Raw genomic sequence first — 24,989 nt, 5'->3', positions numbered from 1 at the left:
GTGAGCGTGTTTACACGTTTTTCAAACACGTGAGCGGGTTTACACGTTTTTCAAACACGTTTTAAAGTATTGAAATTACAATAAAAGGAACTGTTTAACATCAATTTCTTATCACAGAGTAATTAGTTGATGATCAGTAGGTAAATAGTCATATTTGCGCCGACATATATAAGTCTACATTGTTTTTTACGGATGTTCCGTTATAACTACTGAACCATGCATCCGATTGACTTGAAACTTGGTATCCATGTAGGAAATACATGTACTTAATGGATAATATTTATATGAGTGTTGGACTTCCTAACAATAATGACAATAAATAATAATGTAAATTTTAAATGCCCAGCGAAGCGGGCGAGTACGGCTAGTATAATATATTAGTAAATATATTCATAAATACATTAATATATAAATTATTATGCTAAATATTATATCTTTTTTTTTTTTTAAATATTCATTGGTACGTACAATACGTTAGACACCAATATGTTATATAAGTTTAAACATATTTTGAGAATAGCGAAAAAGCCTATAGATTCTTTTTAATCGGAAGTATTATTGACCGGTGCGCAAAAGCTGCCCCGGAGCAAGGTCGATAACTTTCACATAACACTTGACATTGCCGTGCAACTGTAGGATTTGACATTCGTACCACATAATTAAATTTTGACCACATAAGTATAAAAGCGTCTCAATTCAAGCAATTAGCATCAGTCAGCCGATCAACGGATTGAAGTGATCTTATTGTTCGTCGAATCTTAACACAGACCACGTTTACAATGAACGCGTTGGTGGTGTTATTCGCTTTAGCCTCAGTGGCCTGCGGTTCTTTGGTGCCATTGGCGCAACCGCCTCACCATCCTGCGCTGGTGCTGGATCCACATGGTCGTCCCCTGGATACAGCGGAGGTTATCAACGCTCGCGCTCTACACCTGCAAGCTAAGGCTCTGGAGCATCACGACACCCATCTAGTGCACGCTGCCGTCGCGCCTGTCGTCCACTCAATCGCTCCTGCTGTAGTACCTGGCGCCGTATCGCATCAATCCCGTGTTGACATCCACAGCAGCCCTGCGATCGTGAGCCACGCTATCACCACACCTGTGCTTACACACTCTGCTATTGCACATGTTCCTGTCCTGACTCAATCAACTCTTGGACACGAACACTTTCTGAAGAAACGATCTGTGGCTCTGGTTGCTCCTTCAGCTGTTTCCCATCAAGCTCGCGTTGACGTTATTTCTAAGCCTATTTTGGTGTCCCATGCTGTGATTGCCCCTATTTTGAGACACTCCGTGGCTACCCCCTTTGTAACTCATGCTGTAGCAGCTCCTGTAGTCGCAGTGGCTCCAGCTGCCGTGTCTCATCAGTCTCGTGTAGATGTACATTCTAGTCCAGCTGTCGTAACTCACGCTATTTCTCCTCTCTCTGCTGTTTGGACCGGTGCAACATATGGTGCTCATTCTATCTCTCATGGACACTTGTTGAAGAAACGTTCTTTAGCTGCTGTAGTGACTCCAGTTCTGCACACCGCCCCCGCTGCCGTGTCACATCAATCTCGTGTGGACGTTATCTCTGAGCCCGCTATAGTATCCCACGAGATCGCGACTCCCTTGGCTGCCGCTCCTCTGGCCCATTCCGCTATCTGGACTGCGCCTGTCGCACATTTGGGATATTCCGGACTCTTTAAGGGCCTGTGGTGAAGCGAAAATTAGATTCGACGGAAATTGTAGTTTTCGTTTTAATAGATGCAATTTTATTAAAATGAATAGACAATAAAATATTTATCAACGATTTCGATTCTTTTTTTGTTTTCCTTCTACTACTACTACTACTACTAATTTGTTAACTTATTTAATTTACTGAAATTTAGAAAAATGCATCTTTTTGAGATAATGTCCTGTATAAATTCAAACCGGATTTAGATTCCAAAGATGATTGTAATGGCAACTGATCATAATAAACTGAAAATAAATAAATAAAACGAGTTAGTTCCATTGCAGAAAGACTCGAAGGATGAGAATTTAGTGGTAATATGAAGCATTCCCCTTTGAACAGTCAATTAAATTAGACAACAGTATAAAGATTTCTGCTAATCAAAACAAAACGTCCACTTAGTAGTAGTTAGTCAATTTTTTATTTCGCTAGAAACTCCTTTACAAAGATACTTGCTATTTGCGAAATTCGTTTCACAGTTTTTCACAATAACCGGTAATTTTATTATCCAGTTGATCGTAGCTCTTGCTTAGTACCAAGTTATTCGTACTAAGTTCAAAGAACTTATGTATAATTATAGATTCGACTGCATGCTTCAGCTTAAATTCGAAATTTGAAGTCGTCGACGAATTTTGAAGGCGTCGTGGCCTAAAGGATAAGACGTCCGGTGCATTCGTATCTAGCGATGCACCGGTGTTCGAATCCTACAGGCCGGTACCAATTTTTCTAATGAAATACGTACTTGACAAATGTTCACGATTGACTACCACGGTGAAGGAATAATAGCACATACAACATCGTGTAATAAAAATCAAAACCCGCAAAATTATAGTTTGCGTAATTACTGGTGGCCACTGGTACCACCACCCCGACCATTTCTGCCATGAAGCAGTAATGTATTTCAGTTTGAAGGGCAGGGCAGTCGTTTTAACTATACTGAGACCTTAGAACTCATACCGTACCATAGTATACTTACAACGGCTGCCCCACCCTTCAAACCGAAACGCATTACTGCTTCACGGCAGAAATAGGCAGGGTGGTGGTACCTATCCGCGCGGACTCACGAGTGGATCTACCACCAGTAAAATCTCAAGGTGAGTGGCGGTATTAATGTTGTAGATGTCTATGGGCTCCAGTAACCACTTAACAGCAGATGGTTTATAAGCTCGTCCACCAATCTAAGAAATAAATAAAAACAAGATTGCAGGAAGTGCCTATTATTCATGAATATGGGCGATCGTGTTCTCTCAATCCTCCTAGTGCATGCTGTCACAGCCTAACACTGTGTGACGTCGAGACCATCAGTAGCGCAGGAGCATTGCTGCAGCAATAACTATCGTATTCTGAATCATGATGATCAACACAACTTAAAAATTATAGTTAATCAAAATAATTGCTGAAATTTCCTATCATAAAATTTTATGAAACAACGTGATTTGCGTTCAATTTTGATCCCTGTTTCGACGTAGCTATGTGAAAGAAATCATACTGAAATTGTTTATAATGAATATAGTACTCAAATAGCATGTAACCTTACAGCACGCAATACATGTTGCTGTAATTCTAGGGTACCCCGCTGGTACGTAAGGCCCTCACAAGTTGTCCCATTTGACCCTGTCTTGCGCTTGCTCCTTGAGATCATTCCAGGTCACGTCGGCAGTCCTCATCTCACTCTCCACGGTGCGTCGCCAAGCATGTATAGGGCGACCAGGTCTTCTCTTGCCAAGCGGTTGCCACTCAAACGCAATTGATGCTGCGTGGACTCAGCTGCGCTATAGAGTGTGTCCTATCCAACGCCATTTCCGATGGGCAATGTCTTGCGCGATGGGCTTTTGGTTACATTTAGTCCAAAGGTCTGTATTAGAGATAGTGACTGGCTAGAATATGCAGAGTATCGACATCAAGCATTTATTTAGAAATACCTGCAGTTGGTTCGTGAGTTTCTTGGTCATTTTCCAGGTCTCATCCAAACAGGAGAACACTTTTGACAATGGAGTCGAAGAGGAGAGCTTGATTCGACGAGTCATGACACTTGACTCCCAAACTGGTTTCAACTGCGCGAACATGCTATAGATCCAATGAAATTCATAAATTATAAGAATAAAGCTTGCCTTTACATATTAATGAAACTGTGTCGTTATCAGTGTCCACTGAAACTGGGAAATACGAAATAATAAAATGAAATTAATAAACGGGAGATTGAAGCGTAGAAGCAGTTTAAATTATGTACACTTTTTAATTCACACGTACGTAATTGTAAGGTATTGAATAGAATGCACTCCAGAATTTATTCTATGTAGATACAGTGAGTTTGTATTAAATTTTGTTTGATAAATGTTTTTTATCAATACTAATTCTAAACTTATTACAAAACAACAACAATTGGTATTCATAAGATTAATTTATTCTTAGTGATTTTAAAACATGAAACTAGCATTACCCGCCTAAAACAAAGGATTAGCTGATTTGGGCAAAGTTGTTATAATTAGGCCTAAATAAGCCTATTTACGTTTGATATTCAGCTTAGAATCAATTCCTTTGAATAAGATGAAATACCGAAATGTCTACGTTGTAGACAGTATTTTTGTATCTTGTTAAAAACAAAAAGCGCAATAGACGATTTCATCACTAAGTAAGATCTCTTCAGACAACCATCAGTTGGAAAAAATTAAATACCGCTAGTAAAAATACTGATTGTTGTAAGCGTTTCGATAAAAATAAATGTTTTACAAATAAACAAAGATAAAAAAATCTATACAAAGATAAACAAAGATAAAAAAATCTATACAAAGATAAATAAAAATAATTCTATCTTTATCAGAAATCTCCAAACGCTTGAAGGAGGCTACACGTGATACTAAGGCTGGCTGGTACTTTGCACAGAGAGTGAGTCTGGCTGACCAACGAGGTAACGCAGCCAGTATCTTGGGAACTGTACCTCCTTCAGGCGCATTGGAAGATTTGTTCTACTGTGTGAATTGATTTATGTTAAATTATTTTGATTTGTTATTTATTAATAAAGGATAACAATGGATAACACATTCAAAATTAAAAATAAATCTATACGTAAAATTTTACATAACCAATGTCATGTACAAAAGCTAATCAAACATTTTATTCTAATAAAATTTAATAATTGAATGTTCCTTAGTCGTTTGAAGGTCAGAAAATAGTGTTTAGTACTAGGCAAAAACACACAAAAGATCAGAGAGTGATCCTGTATCGTTGATGTGCGTGAGCGGCAGTGAACCGTCAGCATCAAGTTGCACGTATGTCCGTAGGACTTTGAAGGTAATTAAAAAAAGTTTCTACAACATGATAATTTCAATTGATAAGATACCGTTTCTTCGGTAGCCTCTTCTTAATTATTAAAGTAATAATTAAAATGTTTTTCTTGTATGTCACAAGAAGTTCAGAAATGCCAAATGATCATTTGGAAGCTGCACTTTAGCAATTGATTCTAGTGTATTAGGAGAAACTCGTATCAATATTTAATATAAACGAAAACAATACGGTCTGGAACAATTTTTTTAACGATATAAAGAAATATTTTTAGAGACATACATAAGTTAGATATTTTTTCAAAATTTGACTTGTTTTGAATTGTTCTTTTAATTTATTTTAGTAACTTAGTCAATTTTCTGATACTACTCATATACGTTTCAATACAAGAAATTGCTGGTTTCCGAAAAGTGTGGTAATTGCTCAAATTTTTTTTAACTAAAACGTTCGTTCAATTAATTGAATTAGTAAATTCGTATTTCTAAAATGGCTTCAATTTAAAATATTATGTTGAATCTGTAGGTTTTCATTTGAGACATCTTAATTTATTTTTTGCGGTTGCATGTTAATATAAAGTGTGGTTTATAATCGTGGTGGCTTTTGTTTGATTTAACATGTCAGATGATGATTTAAAAGTAAAACGAATGTTTATTTATGGTTTTGTATTTCATAAATATATTTTTTTCATTTTTTAATACTTAGGTGTTACAAGGTTTGTTCGTCAGGATCGTTCTTCACCAACCGTGAACCAGGGGGCTGGAGTGTACCAAGGGGGCGGAATGGAAGAGTCCAGCATGATGGGCATAAGGAGTGATGATTCCGTGCGCGTATGGTGCGACCGCTCCATGTGCTACTACGGCGGGGCTAGTGCGGACATCCACGCGGGACTGATGAGACACGGCCGCTGGGGCTACTGCAGCGACCACTGGGGCAGCATAGGCGTGAGCTACGACGGGAGCAGCGACTGCGTGGGACACGACTGCTGGGCTAGAGATCACATCCACGCGGGACTGGTGAGAAACCGCAGCTGGAGCGATGATGGGAGCACTGTAAGCCAAGTGACCCAGGGAACGTTTTTTCAGCCAGTGTCCATGACCGTGACCAGCAAATACTGGTGCAGCGTAGGCAGCGTGTGCGAGGACTGGTGCGGCAACAGCGTGGCTATAGATGGCGGGGCTGGTACGTACATCAACACGAGATTGATGAGAGACGGCAGCAGGAGCGATGACGGAGTGAGCGATAGGAGCTACAATCGGCGCGACAGCAGCGTGCACGAGTGGGGCGTGGTGTCCTTCCAATACTTTAGCTTGAAGGTGGAGAGCGCGAGCGTTGATGACTTCCGCGGTGTCCAGAGGCCGGCCGTGGGGGTCCAGGACGACAGCGGGATGATGCGGGGGCTGCGCCACCGGCAAAAAGGAGCCGCAAGCCACAGAGGCGAGAGCGAACAACACCACCATCGATTTCATAATGAACGTGGTCTGTGTTTCCTGACGATGTATGTAGATCACTTCAAACCGCACACGGCCGACTGATACATTTGACTCGCCCTCCGCGATATTTATAGTGAGTGGTCTAAAAGGTAATTTCAGTGAGCGAGTAACATAATAATAATAATTATAATTCGTTAGCTAGTAGAACAATGTCAGTTGTCAATAATGCTGACCTCGTGGTGCGTGGCGGTCATACCAGCGAAAGAATTTCGTGGTCGCGATGTTTTAGTACGCAATGATGAGAACTAATTATTTTATGTTCTATAGTTCGTTTGTTTATAGCGGAATTCGTAATTTGACATAGCAACTTCTAATTAAGACGTTATAGCAATGCATTTTTAAATAAAGGAAATTTCGTAAAATTTTTTTTGGCAAACATGGCTCTGCCGTATTGGACTTTATTTTATAATGCTTTAAATATGAAGTTTCACTAATCTCAACTAAACGGCTAGTTTCTTATCTTTGGCACGAAATGACCTTTACGTATCGTAGCAAAAGCTCAGGACGTTGTAAAAGTGAGGACAAAAATTAACTCTTAGCTGTATTGTTATTAAGTTGATTATAAGCTGGGTTTTTAGGACTATAGAATTCTCGGTTCATACAATGAAAGGTATCGACATGGCTAGTCGACCGAAGTGGTGTCCAAGACCACTAGGAATTACTCAACAACTCTACAACTCATATAATACGTTTACTTTAGTTCCGCGTTGTCGCAACTATACTTTATACGACGAAATAACGAGTGTTAGTTTTTTTATTTTTTTTTATTGCTTAGATGGGTGGACGAGCTCACAGCCCACCTGGTGTTAAGTGGTAACTGGAGCCCATAGATATCTACAACGTAATTGCGCCACCCACCTTGAGATATAAGTTCTAAGGGTCTCAGTATAGTTACAACGGCTGCCCCACCCTTCAAACCGAAACGCATTACTGCTTCACGGTAGAATTAGGCAGGGTGGTGGTACCTATCCGCGCGGACTCACAAGAGGTCCTACCACCAGTAAAAAATCACCAATTATGAATGTTAAGATCTAGAGTGAATGCTTGAAGTATTTGATTTGAACGTTTAATTAATTGTTGTAGTTAGGTTTAAAGAAATTTATTCACATAATAACCTAGGTTCGCTTAGAATGAGTTATCCTTTAACTACTACTACAAGGACATTAATCTAATTGTTATACTTAAACATCGTAGTGGTTTAAATGAGTTTTTGTTATTGTTATTATATTTTAGTTTATATTTTTGTGCTTTACTTAGCACATTTAAGGATAAGGATCAGGAATTGAAACTTTTTAGTTTGTTTACTAATTCAAAATTAAATTCACTATTTGTAAGCTGTCTTTCGCTGCGCTTACAATCTTTTTTGTTTTCTTTTATATTTATATTAATTACCAGCGATCGTAGAGCGCTTCTAACGAACCTACATTTGGTCATTTTAATTTTGATAATTATAGCTCCACAGTTCTCCTGTATATTCGATATCATAAACACAACAATTTACTTTAGCATTACTTTTTAACATTACTTGGTGAAATCTAAATTTTAGCTCTCTTCTTCAACTCTTGTCCACCCAATGCTGAGTGTAAGTCTCTTCAAATGCACCCCATTCTTTTCGGCCTCTTGCCTTTCACATCCAGTCTTTACCAGTCACATTGACCAGGTCGACTGGGTCCTTTTAATTTAACTCAATTTGTTTTTATTACTACACTATTATTATTTATTTGTCGCACCTCGTCTGTACGTATAGCTATTTATCGTTTATCAAGGGGGCGTACAAGCGGACACGCGGTACAGTCAGATCGATAAAGGATATTTAATATTCTAATTAGCAATTCCTTTAAAGCATTGCGTCAATTATTTTTTGTGTGCAGTAAAATTATTTTTGAGGAAATTAAACTGTGCGCTCGAAGGTGGCTTGTTTAAATTATAATGCGTAGTTATTTAATTAATTCCTTTATGTTTTTTTTTTTGATGAAGATAATGTAGTTAATATTTTAATGCGATGGTCAGAAATTAGGTTGCGGAGAAGGTTGGATTAAGCTTAAACCCTTGGGTTTCTTGAAACCAGTGCTCATTTTCGGAACTGCGTATTTGAGGAAGACAATCCTATTATTGTGGATGTCGCTAATTACATATCCAACCTAGGCGACCGGGGCAATGCGAAGCCGCCATCGCCCAAAACGTGTCTTGTCGGATCCCACCCTCTTTGTGCTTTTAGGTCTTTCAAGCACCGGTCACCATAGCAATCTATATATTTTCTCCCCGGATCTTCTCAGTGGGTCGCGATTCCAGTCCGGTGGTAGATTCTGCAAAGCACTGCTCTTGCTAGGGCTAGTGTTAGGTTTCTAAGGTTGAGCCTGTGAACTTATCTACACGTATGTGCGTAGCTAGAACAGCTCCTTAGGCTACCAGCGAAGAGGTAGGGAAAAAAGAGAGAAAGAGGAAGACGAAGACGCTTTCAGTAAAACATGACATTTTTATTTATTTGTGGAGAATTGTTTGAGATTTTACCATTGCACCGCCCGCCATCAGAGAGTTTATCCATACTACCCAAAACCATTGCGTTCATCCACAGTGCATTTCCAGAGATCTTTTTTGCAACGTACCATCCGGCTTTGGAACGAGCTCCCTTCTGCGGTATTTCCCGAGCGCTATGAGATTATGCCCTTCTTCAAACGAGCCTTGTGGAGAGCACTTAATGGTGGGCAGCGTTTTGGCTCTGCCCCTGGAATTGCTGTCGTCCATGGGCGACGGTAACCACTCACCATCAGGGCTGTATGTTCATCTGCCTACAAGGGCAATAATAAAAATTATCACTGAAATGGTTCATCGTAATGTTCAGCGACAATTTGGTAAATTAAACTTTCAAGGTTCCATAAAAACCTTCTCTTCCAAAAAAATCTTGTTTTGCTGACCGTACCTCGCTCCTTCTACAGTTAAATGTTGAACTGCTCTAAACTAGTATTTACTCGAAATCAATAAATTAAGGACCAAACGCCTCTGGAAAACACTCAGTGTTTTAGCGTTTATATTCTATAGGTACCCAAAATATTTAATTTGATATTTTAATGTTGCAATATTTTTTTTCTAAGAAATGAACAGTTATTGAGATCTGATCGGCATCATATATATCTGACTATACGAGAGTGAGCTTATTGCTGATGCTCATTTAGAATTAATGTTAAATGTTGTTTAGTTCTTCTTTGGTTTTTAACAGTCACCCTTACCGGTTCGAAGATTGGGACAGACGTTAAATAATAAAATATAGACTTCGACTTTAAGTGCCCGGTGCCGGCATTGACATTAGTCCATGGTCTCTTTTGACCTCTTAACGACAGGTGTGCCGTGAAATCGTAAATCAATTTGATTGTCAAATGACAACTGAAATCGACTATAAACAGCTTAATTTTAGGGCTCGTTTTTAATTGAACTGCTTTTATATGTTTACTAGCTGACCCGGCAAACGTTGTTTTTCTATATAAATAATTATTTCTAGGAAAGATAAATAATATAGATACCGACTACAGCGCCCTCTGCCGTGCTGATTTGTGAATCTAAACCATCCCGGGTGCCACCCAAACGCATAGAAAAAAAAAAACATTCAAATCGCTCCAGCCGCTTAGGAGTTCAGTGACAAACACACGCACAGAAGAAATATATGTATATATAAAGATAAATATACTGTAGTCAGTAGTTTTGGTTGTATTTTATTACGTGCTGTTTTCTCGGTTGCTTTGTTCAAGGTTAAATTCCTTCGGATTTCTTGTAATAAACCGCTGAGGGCGGAAACTAACATTTCCCTTTATGGTTCTTGTTTTACGAGTTTACATTTTTCTTACCGCCTTACTATTACTAAATATGCATGTATAACTAATATATGTCTACTATAGTTCTTTAAATTATAGGCATGTATTAACTTTATCACAGCTACGCACTTCTTGAATCTTTCACTTCATCAACGGGGTTTAACTGGAAGAGAATGCCTGTATGGCGTTAAGTTCGTCTTTGTAGAATATTTTTGTGCAATAAATAATTTTCATTCATTCATTCATTCATATACATATATAATGATGTGGTGTATTTCAGAGTGAATAAACAATAAAATACTTAATTGCGTTTTCTGTTATATGTATAAGAAGAAAGCAAAATTTAAAGCCCTTAATCTCTTTCAAAATTAATATTAAAAGTTAAACAGTACCTAAACAGTATTAATAAACTATACAAAACTAAACTCTCTTTTCACTCAATGACACTGAAGAAAAGTCATTTTTAAAAACTAAAGAGTTTTAAATAAAGGTTTTTCTTTACACTTATATAATTGTACAGTGTACACAAATAAAATGTTATTATCTGCCACGAGAACGCTATAGATCAGCAGAGACTTTGACTCTTTTCAAGGGATTTGAAAAAAATATATTATTAAATTGATTTTTATATTTAACATTGTTTTACCCAAAAACTTTTATTTCAAGAGTTTGCGGTTTCCGTCGATCACCTTTAGATACCAAAACGCGAACAATTTCTTCGACTTTGAGACCCGATGACGAAGTCACAATTAAATTGACAATGTGCTATCTTAACTTTTAAACCAGCACTTTATGGTAGTACTTACTTTAGTTGTTTTCAGTTTTAGTTTACCGGTGGTAGGACGTCTTGTGAGTCCGCACGGGTAGGTACCTACACCCCGCCTATTTCTGCCGTGAAGCAGTAATCCGTTTCGGTTTAAAGGGTGGGGCAGCCGTTGTAACTATACTGAGACCTTAGAACTTATATCTCAAGGTGGCGCTTTTACCTTGTATATATCTATGGGCTCCAGTAACCACTTAACAACCAGGTGGGTACCGTACACCCATATAAGAAATAAAAAAAAAGAAGTAATAGACATGGTACCAGCACGTGCGGACTTATCCTACAAGTTCGATAAGATAATTGAGTAATTACATTATAGTTAGGGACATATTGGGACAGCTGGTGAAGTCCAGGGTTGCATAAGTACACGCATACATACATAGTCTTTTCTAGTGGTCTGTCAAAATATGAATGCCATGTAAGACATGATTCAAGTAAGCGTTTTATAATATTGTCACGTTTATTTCGAGCATGTGACATGTTGCTTATGCTCTTTATGTGGTACGTGTCGATGGGAAACTGTCGGAATCCGTCAAGTTTAAAAAAAGAATTATTAGATAATCCTTATACGGTGTAGTAGAGATTAAATCGGTCTAACAGTATTCGGCCTTATTTGAAAAAAATATGGAATACAAAATCAAGTATTCAGACTGACTTCGATGGTTTGAAACGACACAATGAACAGGGAACTTTATGAAATTCTATTTTCACGGTGAGAGAGAATCAAGATCATTCCGTACAAAGTTATGTAACTAAAAATAACATAAGGCACCGTTATGAAAAAAAGGCATGTTTGAAATCATACAAGTAATGTTATATCTCCTTTGTAGGTACTGTCGTGCAGAACATTATTTTCGTTGTAAAAATACTTAATCCAGAAAACGTGACCGTTTTATACGATTTATAAGATTACAATGCTGCCGCCTATTCAATGTCTAATTATGGATATGAAATATTCCTGATGCAAGCGCACTGTACCGTTTCGTCATCCAAAAATCTTGCGCAAATACCAGTGATCAACATCGTAAATTGTAAATGTATTATACAGTTTTAACTGGAATGTCGTATTGGTTGTATTCGAGTCAATAATTCAGTGAGAGTCTTTGTCTTAAGGATCGGTAAAGGTTTTTAATGAATCAACTTAATTAAAAGCGTATCTCGTATGCGTGTCAATTAAAATTGGATAGTTTAATAGTATTGTTTGTTTATATACTAGTATAGGGGCACAGCTCGACTGTCGCCGATTATATAATTATTGTTATTGTTTCGCGACAGAAATGGCCATGACGGTGTAATCACTAGTAAATATTTAATGTTGTTGACATTTACTCTCTTTGACATTCTAGTAGCCGGGCTAGTAAGGCCATTGATATATACAGTCTTATAATATTATTTTTATCGCGAATAGTTCCAGTGACAATTATTTATTTTACAAAAAATATTCGTGGACCTAGAAGCACCTCCTATTTTTGATATTTGCACATTAATCGATCAAGATGGTTGTTCAACAGAATACTTGGCATGAGACCCCGGTTACTGTTCTCGTCGAACTTGGCAAAGAGTTCGACGTACAATCTAACCCATGCATCAGTCCGTTAAGTTTCTCAGTCGGTAGTAGATCCATTTGCGAAGCAGCTGCTCTTGAGTTGTTAGGTCTCTTTCGGAGGCGCTCGGGCAGCTGTTAGCTAATCTTACTCCTCCTGAGCTGAGCTGAGGCTCGCCCACCTGTCCTGGCGAAACTGGAAAAGCCTCTGGGCCACCTGTAATCCTTCAACCATAAAAAGACTACTTGACTTCCAAACCCAATTGTTCAATACATTACAAATGAAACAGCTACATAATTCAAATGCTGGTATCTTCGGTCCCGTCAACGTCACGTATGAAGTGCGAAGGCGTCGAGACAATACACTTACTGCAAAACTGGAGCGATCTGATAAGCTGCCCCCTCGGCGTTGCCATTTCAAACGAACAATGCACTAAACAGCTCACGTTTGCATAAAACGGGCTTCTGTTACATTGAAGCGTAATTTATTTGAAAAAAGTTCAGGGTACTTGGTTTAATATGTTGCCGATTTTGGAGGTTTTAAGTGTTGTTTCGAAACTGGCTGAAATTTCGAATAAAACTCTTTACTTGAATAAATTTAAACTGGCTGCAACATAAAACTAAGCGAACTAATCGTTTTGAAATGAATGTAGTTGATTCGAATTTTGCTAAACAAGTTCATGTAACGATGTAAATATAGCAGGCACCCTGGATATTATTAACATGATTATCAATTCAGGAATTCATGGGATACAAAGTACGCCGACGTGTGTGTTGTTGGCGTAGAATAGTAACATACCTTTTCCGCGGCGTGAATTTATACTAAAAATACAAATAAACTTGTTAAACCTACAGAAAAGAAGTGGCTTGTTCCTACACCAAGACGTACTTTATTACAAGGGAATCCACAGGACTGTTTTACATTTTAGCTAAACCGTTTTCAAAATAAATTATATTAGAAATACCTTAACGCCGAAGATTCATAATATCGGTAGCGTCTGTGTGACTGACAATGCCGCGTGGGTTTGAAATAGTGCTCAACTAAACAAATCTTTTGCTGGTACTGAGTAAGGCAGACCTGTTCTAGCCTAGCCATACTTGTTTTATATATTTTGATAAATATTTTAAATTTTATGTAGAGATATATGTATGTGTCTGACACATTCCCTGAGCTACCAACAATGAACTACAAAATTTTAAGGCAATTGAATAAATCATGCTATTGGTACCACTTCGAATAAAGAAACAAGTTTTTTTTTTATATAACAAGCTATCGGATTTTACTAGGTACTAGGTAGGTATAAATATCACTCAACAGTGAAACTTCTCGAGCCTGCTTCCCTGACCGCATAAGTGTATGACGTGCTTAGGTTTTACTTACGTCACAATAGTTCATACACAACACACGTACTAACTTGTTAACTAATTCTTAACTTTACATACTTATTACAAAGTAGTTTTATACAAAGTTCTTCTAACTTGTTTCGTTCATAATAAAGATTCTAAATTATATAAGTAATAGGATTGCTTGGGGAGCTGAAGTGGCAGTGGGCAGGCTACATAGGGCGAAGATAGGAAAACCGGTGGGGGCAGATATATTCTTGAGTGGAGATCACGGCAAGCACCTGACAAGCACAGTGTGGAACGGCCACCTATCAGATGGGCGGACAACCCAACGAAAATAGCTGGGTAACTTTGAATTTAGGTAGGTAGGCAGGTAGGAAAAGGAACGGTCGGATTGGAGATCGATTGGAGGAGCCTATGTATAGCAGTAGACAGCTATTATAGGCTAAGATGATGATGATGATGATGACAAATCGTAATGATAATATTGTTCGACACGGTAATATAATAATATTTTTTAAGCAACAATTGAGACCCTATATTCTTATAAACTGAAACGTCCCGTTTTACCTTTATGTCATGGCTGCTTCCTGCATACAAGTTTTTTTTTTTTTGGATGAGCAGAGATAGTGAAAGATCACTCTAACGCCCTCGAGACCATAGGTTGTAGTTTCAAGTATTTACTTTGGAATAACTACTTCGAAATTCTATTAAATGAATCGGAACGCGTGATAGCATTGTCGCAGCAACAATTTCCGTCAAACCATCGTAAATACAAGCAAAATTTTTGTTTCCCGTGATTCCATGTTTTTTATATTGCCAATAAGTCGTTTGCACCGTCATTATTAGATCAAGGTGATCCGCGGCCCGATACTTGCCCAGAGGCGGATTCAAGAATTAAATTAATACATAATTTAATACTGACTATTGTTGACGTAAATCAATTATATTATACTAGCCGAACCCGGTCCAGTCGTTTGACTTTGATCCGATCGCTACCAAACATCTACACTATTACTTTTTACTATATTCCATAAGAATCATCGCTATGATTTCCTGAAAATTTCGTCTGCGTTACTCCCTTCGTGGCATTACTGAGCTTACTCTGAAAATCGCATCTTATTACTGTACTCAAACCAATAATTTTTTTTTTTTTTTTTCCACAGGAGAAAATCGCCGGATCCCCACCCGCGCGGCAGGTGGGGTATGTGGGAGTTGAACCTCACTAAAAACTCCTGCCGCTCACAACCGGCGCCCTATCTCGGACCGGGCCGGAGCCCAGTCGGGGCTATTGAGACGGCGGGACAGGGTTGACGCAGAGCACATTACATCCATCCCACCGTCCCACGGACGCCGGACCGGCGGCCGCCAGCGACACGACCACCGGTTCCCTCGTTCAGCGGGCCGAGAGCCCGCTTTGATGGCGCCGCGTTACACCTTCCCCCAGAACGGTCGGGGGAACGCGGTCTACCATCACCCGGCTTCCTACTGCGGGTGAGCGTGCAAAGCACGCCACCCCACGTCTGGGTCTCTCCCCGCACAAAACGGGTGGGACCCCTAGCTCTTAGGGGGCCAGGTCACGGATACGACCCCGGTCCCGACCCCCTGCTCGGCGGCGGCGGGTTTCTGCGTAGTGAGGAGAGCTTTGCCTCACTCGCCCCGCCGCCTCCTTCTGCGAGATGGTGCACTCGCAGAAGTCGAGCATAGCTTTCCAGGACTCATCGCCGCCAGGCATCGATGCCACGACGCCAGGCAGCGACAAGTCAGGTCCTATCTTTGCGACCAGGACACGGCGCTGCACCTCCCAAGCGGGGCAGACAGCGAGCGTATGCTCCGCCGTGTCCAGGTCATGTCCACAATGGTGACACCTCGTCGTCGGCTCAGCCCCTATCCGGCGCAGGTACTTCCCGAAGCATCCGTGCCCGGTCAGCACCTGCACCAGACGAAAGGTGAGACGTCCTTCGCCACGATTCACCCAGTCATCAAAGACTGGGTAAACCGCCTCGACGGTCCGTAGCCCCCACGTGAGGTTGGCCAATCGCCTCGACCACGACTCGAGCACGGTCCGCCGAGAATGGGCCTTCCGCGCCCGCAGCTCACTTTCGGGGAGATGCGCCACGCCCCGAGCACGAAGCTCGCTGCGCCACCGATAGTCGGCAGCGAGCGACTCCGCCTCCAGCTCCCATGGCGGCGTCCCCGCCAACACACACGCCGCCTCGAGGGAGACGGTGCGATATCCGCGGATGACCCTGATGGCAACGGTGCGCTGCGGCCGGCGCAGGAACCGAGCCATAGTGGCCCGGTTGCGCGGCTCAGCCCACACATGTGCACCGTACAGGGCCATCGATCGCACCACCCCCGCGTAGAGGCGGCGCACAACCTGATCCGGTCCCCCAATATTCGGGAGCAGCCGGCTCAAAGAACCAGCCGTCCTCATCAATCGGGGGACCAGCTGAGCAAAGTGAGCACGAAAAGCCCACCGGTTGTTCAACACGAGGCCGAGGTACTTCAACTGCACCCCGACCCCTATCCGGACGCCTTCAACCAAGATGTGGGCGTCAACGGGTGGCGCCCTCCGCGGGTACTCAAACCTATGACCACTTCTTGCGAACAATACCAGTTTCGGAATTATTACTCTTTCGATTATCATTCAGTTTCCTTATACCCTTTGGAATAAAAGGACTGCTTCGAATAAAACGTTATGAAAATCAACCCGCCAATTTTAAACTTTCCAAAATGATGTCAATTTGGATAAAATCTCAATATTTGCTGAATCGATTGTCTTATAATACATACTTAATATATAGGTGGCTGGCTTGGAACACATTACAGCTTAGGCATGTATTTTTATATTCTAATTGAGACAGAAAAAGCAGACATTTTAAGCAGTCGGTAGCTCAAGAATTTATAATAATATAACATATAATATAATAATATTAGAATAATATAATAATATTAATTATAAATTATAGATATATATAATAATAATAATATTGCCAACATGTTTCTAAGCAAATCTATGGAATTCTCCAAGAAAAAAAAATTGAACAATGCAACTAAAATGCAGGAGACGAGTTGTACATAAGTTTGTCGCAATGAGTTTTGTGGTTAAATAAACATAAATTTTCCTATAGCATAATTTAAAAGTAATCAACAAACCATTTATTTAATTATTAAAACTTTATATTCTAAGTACGGACCTGTTGTGTACTTAGCATAATCTTAGTTCAAGCTACTTCCCCTGTAATGAGTTCACAGCTTACATTCGATTCCGTTCGTTTGTCACTGAACGACCTTCTTATTAATAACTTAGTTGATATATTGATGCTGATTTCGCACGTCTAAAGCAAGGGACTTGTTGAAACTATCGGACGTCTGGTAGAATTATTTATTTTCTTATTATTTCGGTAGACGAGTCGACGAATTCATGGCTCATCTGGTGTTAAGAGTTTACTAGAAATTATAGACATTGCCTTTGACATTGCTTGCCTTTGAAACACGAAGGTCGTAACTATTTTGTTTCTACCACTTCTGTTACGAGTATGTCTATTAATTATCCTTCGTAAATGTAACATTGTTGATATGTTTCCTGAATCAAATACAATATAAGTTTGTGCGGTACATTTAATGATTTATAATTAGTTCCGCAAAATTATATTTTAAGTCTACATGAAACACTCTAGTAACTATTAAAGTCACGAATGTGGAATTAATTGCGGAAAAAATAATGCATAATAAATTAATTAAACAATTACAATTAATTTACAATATTTCGGAATGTTTAATGTTTGATGAAAGAATTTATGTTTTACTTCCGCAGTTTTTTGTTACAGTTTATACTACAACGTTCGGGTACAAACGTTCCTTACTGCTTTAAAATCCTGTTCGAAGAAGAACATGTCACCGAGCTCATTGAGGCACACCGTGAAGGGGAATTAATTCGAAAGTTGTATGGTTGATGGCAATTTTTTTTTCTGGAATCGCACTGGGATCGACACAGCGGTGCCGGATAGTAGGCACCAGCTATACTCCGGTGGCAGTTGGTGCGATGGTCAAAGGAAGATGAAGTACCTGAAAGCTACCTGACGTTACCCAGGCCCTTAAACACCGTAATGTGAATACGATCACCTACGTATTTTTTGTTCTTACCTTTGTTCTCCAGATAGATATTGAAGTTTCACATAAGAACAAAGTTTGGTCATAAATTAGTTGGTCAAATAAAATTGTAAACAAAAGACAAATAATATGCTGTGACCCCACAAAATATGATAAGGACAAGGGAGATCCTAATCATTTATTTAAGTCAGTTTATATTCTGTAATATTACGCAGCGTAGTACGTAATTAACTTATTTGTCATATTTTTACTAAAACGAAAGTAGATGGTAGAATTGATGCTACAAATATAAAAAAGGAGTTGTAAAATTGTATTTACTGTTTTATCATTGCGCGGTATGTTATACAATTTAAAATCAATTTATATGTGGAGTCAATGATCTGGAGAAGACCCGGATGTCTAGAAGTAATCTTTGCGTTACATTAGTAGATAGTTTACTAAATATAAACTTTCCGAAATTTGCACTATTTAAGTCATCAACCTACAGACGTCCAATGCGAAACTGCCTTTCTCAAAGGTACGCTAGAGTCTAGCTATGTCTCCGAATTCCGGTGACCTTCAACAATAGCTATGCCTAATTTACAAAACAATTTTGGTTTTTATTAACTTTATATATAGTGTTTGTAACAAAAACGACGTGGACAAAAAGCATTTTTATTGTAAGCCTACTTATTATTCTATTTGACTAATCTTATTGAGAATTCCTTCTCATGTCTTGAAGAGGGTGTAGCCATAATCTTGTTCTCCGGTAACCGTAGCGGTATCACCAGGTAAGCTATGAACTCTTGACCTCATCTACACATATGAAAAATAATAATATCAATTGGGCTTGTATTTGTTTGTTCAATTTTATGGTTGAAAATCTATTGTCAATATAATCTAGATCTAGAAGGTCACGTAATATGATCGTCTGTGATTGCCGTTAGCTATGTTCATAATATAATATAGCGTCATTAAGATCATGTTCGGGTACAAAAGGTCATTGACACGACACTGGCTTATGAACCCAATATTAACTGACACGATACGTTTTTAGGGAAATGTTTTTGAGGGGATTTTAATGCGTAAAAGGGAAAGTCGTAACTCGAGTAAATGATTAAAAGGTCCTTTACCTTTCCATCCATGCGATACTTGTTCTGCCCAAGTTAAATCCTCCAAAATTTATCTTGTGAAATTATTAGGAACTAGAGGTCCCGCAGTAGTCGAAATTCGACTATAATTAATTGGAATTGTATAATAAGTTTGTACAATATTATGATTGTATTTTATACTTCTATAATCACAAATTTCGCCAAGGCTACACTATAAAAAAATATTAATAAAGACAAACAATATTATTATGTAATCTATTCTTAATTTGACCACAGACGTCAAGAACAAAAATTTGACAATAAATAGTATGCATGCGTGTGTGCATCAAATACATGGTATGTAGTGTGTGTAATGTTTTCTTCATTGATTTAATGTATCTTTTATGCATTATTTAAAAAAAAATATTAGCATTGTGCACTTCTTCTCTATATTCTCTATAAGTGTGGAAAATTACACACTCCTCCGTCCGCGCAATTTTCGTAAAAAGGGATACAAAGTTTTTGCTTCACGTATTAATATATAGATATATGACCTCACAGCGCAGCCATTATTATATTTGTTGCTTAGTTGACGAAGCAAACTCACAACCCACATGGTGTTAAGCAGTCACTCTCCTTCGGCTTTGAGGTCGATTATCGAATTGTATTGCAAAGTGACTGTCCCGCCCTTCAAACTGGAATCTACTGCTTTTATTCGTAATAGTAGAATTATACTGGGAGGGGTCCCGTACTGACTTACAATGCGCCCTACCACCATTTTCTTTTATTGCTTTAGATGGGTGGACGAGCTCATGGCCCACCTGGTGTTAAGTGCTTACCGGAGCCCATAGACTTCTGCAACGTAAATCCCACCATCTACCTTGAGATGTGAGTTCTAAGGTTTCAGTACAGTACAAGGGCTGCCTCATCCTTGAAACCGAAACGCATTAGTGCTTCTGTTGTGGTGGTAACCACCCTACCTATTTCTGCCGTAGGTACCTCTACCCGTGCGAGCTCACCAGACGTCCTACCTACCACTAGTAATTAAAGTAGTATTCCCAAAGTAATGAACATTTTCCAAATAAGATATGACCTAAAGGTTTCTGTCACCAGGTCATAAAATAAAAAAATAAAAAAAAATAGTATTTGTCATAATAGACACAGTTGAAACAATAAAATTGAGACTTAAATTTAATGTATAAAGGTGAATCCAGTTATTTAGTTTTAGGTGTTCACTCTTGAGCTCGAGATTTTTTTTTTTTGTATTTCGTAATAATCGGTAAGCAGAAATAGATAATTTAGTGTGTATAATAAGCAATATTTTTTTTACTTAAGTGAACAAATGAAAACGGTCATGTTATAGCGTAACATTAGTTTAAAATTCCAGTATTGACAACATAGTCACAAAAAATAATTATAAAAAAATTTAGCTTACTAATTATTATGCTTAACGCATTTTTTATCGAACTAATTACAATTCACCAAAACAGAACGAACTCAATTGAAAATTAATATTGTATTGCATCATAATCATAACTTAGGTAAGCAAGTAAGTTTTATTTTTTTAAGTTATTTCTATTGCCTTTGTAGATAGCTAAAATAATTATTGCTACGACATCGAATGGAATAATTAAAATATTTCCAAGGTTTTAAGTTTAGCTATAATTATATACAACCTTTGAGACTTGTTTAATAGTCTAGGCATATAACATAACTAAGAAATAACGCAAAAATTTTAGAATGAACTAAATTTGGCATCACAATATATTAACACGCTTTTATAATATTATAGTAATCTGTTAGGTATTCGCGAATTGTAGGCATAATTAAAACTACTCTTAAGACACCCTTATAAATGGAGCCGGCACTCAAGCTGTGGTGTCTATTGGTTCCGCTTTACTTCTTCTTATAGTGCCCTTCTTTTTCAGGCAAGGGACAGAACCTCTTATGAGGGGACCGCGTCTATGGGGTGCGTAGTGTATGTGCGACTTGATATTCTAGAGATATTGGTCGCAGAAAGCGGACCCAAAGTGGTTTAGGGCCCTACGCACTAAACGACTTCTCTTGCACTACCTCAGCCGACATCCAATCTTCACCCTAAGTCAGACCCGGGGGAGAAGGGAGTTTCCCGCGGTCAACACCAACCAGACTCGTGGCACCACCCCGTAATATTCTTATAGTGCCCTCCCCTGTCAGAGTTTGTTACACATTAAAGATCTTATTCATATGAGTTATCGGAGATTTATAAGTCTGTTTAAAGAAGACTTTACAACTATTTAAAACTATTTCTTTATACAATGCAATCGGTCCTAGTAGAAAGTAGGCTTTATAGCATACTTAAGTTTTATTTATTTATTTTCAGTACAGTATACTACGGTATACTGTACTGAAAATATCCTATATATAAAGTTTTATTTATTTATTTTCAGTACAGTATACTACGGTATTATATAGAAACTTATCTTAGCGTCATTGGATACAAATATAAAACATTCAGGGACTAAAACGATCAGGTTTTGTTTTAAGAGCCTAATAACGTCTGATAGGGTGGATAGTTCACGATTAAAATGGATCTCACCATTTTAAAAATATTTTTCGATAGACTTCCTATGACTGATGACTTATTCTGAATATGTATATAATATATATGTTACCGGAAATGTATGTAATCCGTCATTGTATACAATTCCTAGGAAATGTATGTAATTCCTAAAATCGCACGGAAATGTGTGAAATAAATTATATTATACTTACACATTACACATTTCCTAGGAAATCTATACATTTCCTAAATAGCAATCGGAAATGTAAAACATTTAAGATATTGGTGGGTACGCGGGGACCATAGAGTAAGATTATATATAACCTAGCGGGGACAGCGGGACGAGTCTTGCACTACGGTCAGTTGCCAACTTGCAATCCACTGGAACCGGCCAGGGATTTAAGAAGTGCCTTTGCAAGAAAAACTGTGCTACATCAAGATGTCTGGGTTTTAAAAATAAAGTATTATGTACTTCCAAATGCCATTCGAGCTTACCCTGCAAAAATAAATAGCTATATGGACTGACAAAGTATTATAATATAAAGATTTACTTTTATACTTTGACATTTATAATTACTTAATTATCAGACTGATTACTTGCCAAATGAAAATTTGATTTTATAAGAATAAATATAAGTTGATTTTGTGATACGTTAAAAGTTAATAGATAGTTGATTTTAGAAGGTTTAATTAGTAAGATAATATGAACATATTATTATTATTTTACGGTATGACTGTTACCCGATTGTCTCAATAGTGTTATAATAAAAAAATATTATTAGCAACGTGTTTTATTACAGAAAGCATTTACTTTATACATTTCCTAATACGATATTGGAATTATATACAATTTCGAGGAAATTTATACATTTCCTAGGATATCTATACATTAAATAGTTTTTCAAACAATATTTTATACATTTCCTAAATAGTATCGGAATTGTACACATTTCCTAGGATTTGTATACAATTCCTTGATTTCATACATTTCCGGTAACATATACATTATTAATTACTAAGATCATTTCGACATCATTTTGGCTCAGGACACATAAACCTCTGCACATGGTACACAAATAAAAGAAAAATCTGAGTAAAATTAAGTTCCAAATGAATTCAAAATAATTCAGGGTCTTGTTTTTCTTATATGAGGTAAGGAATACTGGTGGCCCGGAGGCCTTTCCAGTTTCAGTCGCACCAGGACAGGTGGGCGAACAGGACAGGTGGGCGGTCTCAGTCTGGGGTCTTGTTTTGTTCCCTGTTGTTGTAATTTTTTTGTTAACAGCGGTTTTGTTAATGAATAATAATAAGAAACACCCAAATCACTTCAAGACAGGCTTTGAAAATTTCAGATTTTCCTCGGTTCGTTTCGAACAAAAAAAAAGAACAAATTATTATCAGAATTGGTTCAAGCATTCTCGAGAAATCGGTGAACATAGATAGATAAATAAATGGTGGTCGAATTGATAACCCCCTCTTTTGAAGTCGGTTAAAAAGCGGGACTTTGGTACCTTAAATAGCTCCATAACATTCTATTATTCAAAAATATTTTAACCTTCTACGTAAATGAAGTCGCGGGTAAAAGGAGACGGAAAATCGTGGGCCAAAAATGTAATAGCTTGGAATGTAGTCTAAAAAATTTGTCATATTTTTTTATATAAGAATATAAAAAATCACCTCAATCCTCTTTCTGGGACCGGAGAAAAATGAGAAAGTTAGTTTTTGTCGGTATAACGGTGTGATCGATTTAATTAATCGATTACAGGATTATAAAAAGAAAAACATTGCACTAGGTAATTAATGCAAAGTAATTAAATGAGCGATTTATACTTGTTGTATACAAGTGCGGTATGCGCCGGATTTAATTGCGATTATATACATAAATTTTCAAAAGTAATATGCCCACAGACATCAAAACAAAAGTTATGAACTCAAGTCTATTACCATGCCTGACGTATGGGTGCCAGACGTGGAAGTTCTCCTCTAAAGCCACAAATAAAATCAGGACCTGTCAAAGGGGGATGGAGAGGAGTATGCTCAAAATAAGGAAGATGGATAAGGTAAGGCATACTAAGATAAGAAGAACCACTAACGCGACCGACGCCCTGACTTATGCACTAAAACTAAAATGGAAATGGGCTGGCCATGTCGCGAGATATACAGACCAGAGATGGACTGCGAAAGTTACATCTTGGAGCGGCCCAACGGGCAAGAGAAGTCGAGGGAGACCACTAACCAGATGGGAAGACGATCTTAGACGAACAGCTGGCCCAAACTGGATAGACGTAGCACAGGATAGAGACGCTTGGGCATCTTTGGAGGAGGTCTTTACCCGATCCGGGGTTCTTGCTAACTAAATTTTACTGATTTATTACAAAACTCTTTTACATTCTAAATACTTATACATACATTTATATTTATTATATATTTTTTTTTTAAACTTTGTAAAGCAAGAAATAAAGGGCTTATTATATTATTATTATTATATACATAAATGAAGAAAAAGTCTATTATTACTTAGCAAAGTAATATGATTATCGATTTCAAATCGATTAAAATCGATTGTATTTTTGATGACAGCTTTGACAGTAAGCTGACATGACGTTTGTTCATAGATTATACAATTATTTTTTGGCGCTTGTTGGTTTTTTCTGCTCTACTCGTTTTGTATGTTCGACGCATTTTGAGTGTGTATCTATCGGGCTGTTTTTATATTTTCAACGATCACTGCTTTATTATTACGGATTCCAACTCTGCCAGCCTTGTACGACAATTGCTTCTACACTGGACACCGAAGATCGCTCACACGTTTGACTTGAAATTGTTGCATTGGATACTGTTGAAATTATGGATCGCTGCGCGAATTGTGGGATAGCAATTCTATATTCCATACCTGATATATATCATTGATATTCATTCATAATATGACATTTAAAAGATTATCTAATGGATATAATAAACATTTACTTATGCTTAAATAAGTTATTATTCAGCTCTTTTAAAGAGATTGTAACATAACCTATCTTTTACTAAATCTTTATTAACTCGGCTCTCAGATTGAGAAAACTTTTATAATTTTCAGCAAGGTACTGATAAATCTGAATCTATTAATTCATATTAGTTTCATCACGTTACATTCGGGCCCAAAAATGTATGTAGTCGTTTCAGTCTCCTTTGGCGTTATCCCGAAGTAAGTATTCCGAAACGAAGTCGCGGGTAAAAGCCCGAAAGTACTTATATAGTAACAATTTCGACCATGA

The 24,989-nt window shown here is 38.1% G+C and overlaps 2 protein-coding genes across 2 annotated transcripts; one reads left to right on the top strand and one right to left on the bottom strand.

Annotated features, from left to right (window-relative positions):
* Positions 1–696: 696 nt before the first annotated feature.
* Positions 697–1,791, top strand: CPH7 (cuticular protein hypothetical 7). The gene has a single exon (XM_028183234.2). The coding sequence runs from the start codon at positions 780–782 to the stop codon at positions 1,698–1,700; it is 921 nt and encodes a 306-aa protein (XP_028039035.2). The 5' UTR covers positions 697–779; the 3' UTR covers positions 1,701–1,791.
* Positions 1,792–5,642: 3,851 nt separating this feature from the next.
* On the bottom strand, positions 5,643–6,539 carry CPH8 (cuticular protein hypothetical 8). The gene has a single exon (XM_028183217.2). The coding sequence runs from the start codon at positions 6,459–6,461 to the stop codon at positions 5,730–5,732; it is 732 nt and encodes a 243-aa protein (XP_028039018.2). The 5' UTR covers positions 6,462–6,539; the 3' UTR covers positions 5,643–5,729.
* Positions 6,540–24,989: the final 18,450 nt, after the last annotated feature.

The sequence above is a fragment of the Bombyx mandarina genome, chromosome 11 (assembly GCF_030267445.1).
Source record: "Bombyx mandarina strain Sakado chromosome 11, ASM3026744v2".
In the NCBI taxonomy this organism is placed as follows: domain Eukaryota; kingdom Metazoa; phylum Arthropoda; class Insecta; order Lepidoptera; family Bombycidae; genus Bombyx; species Bombyx mandarina.
This window is presented reverse-complemented; position numbering and strand designations above follow the sequence as displayed.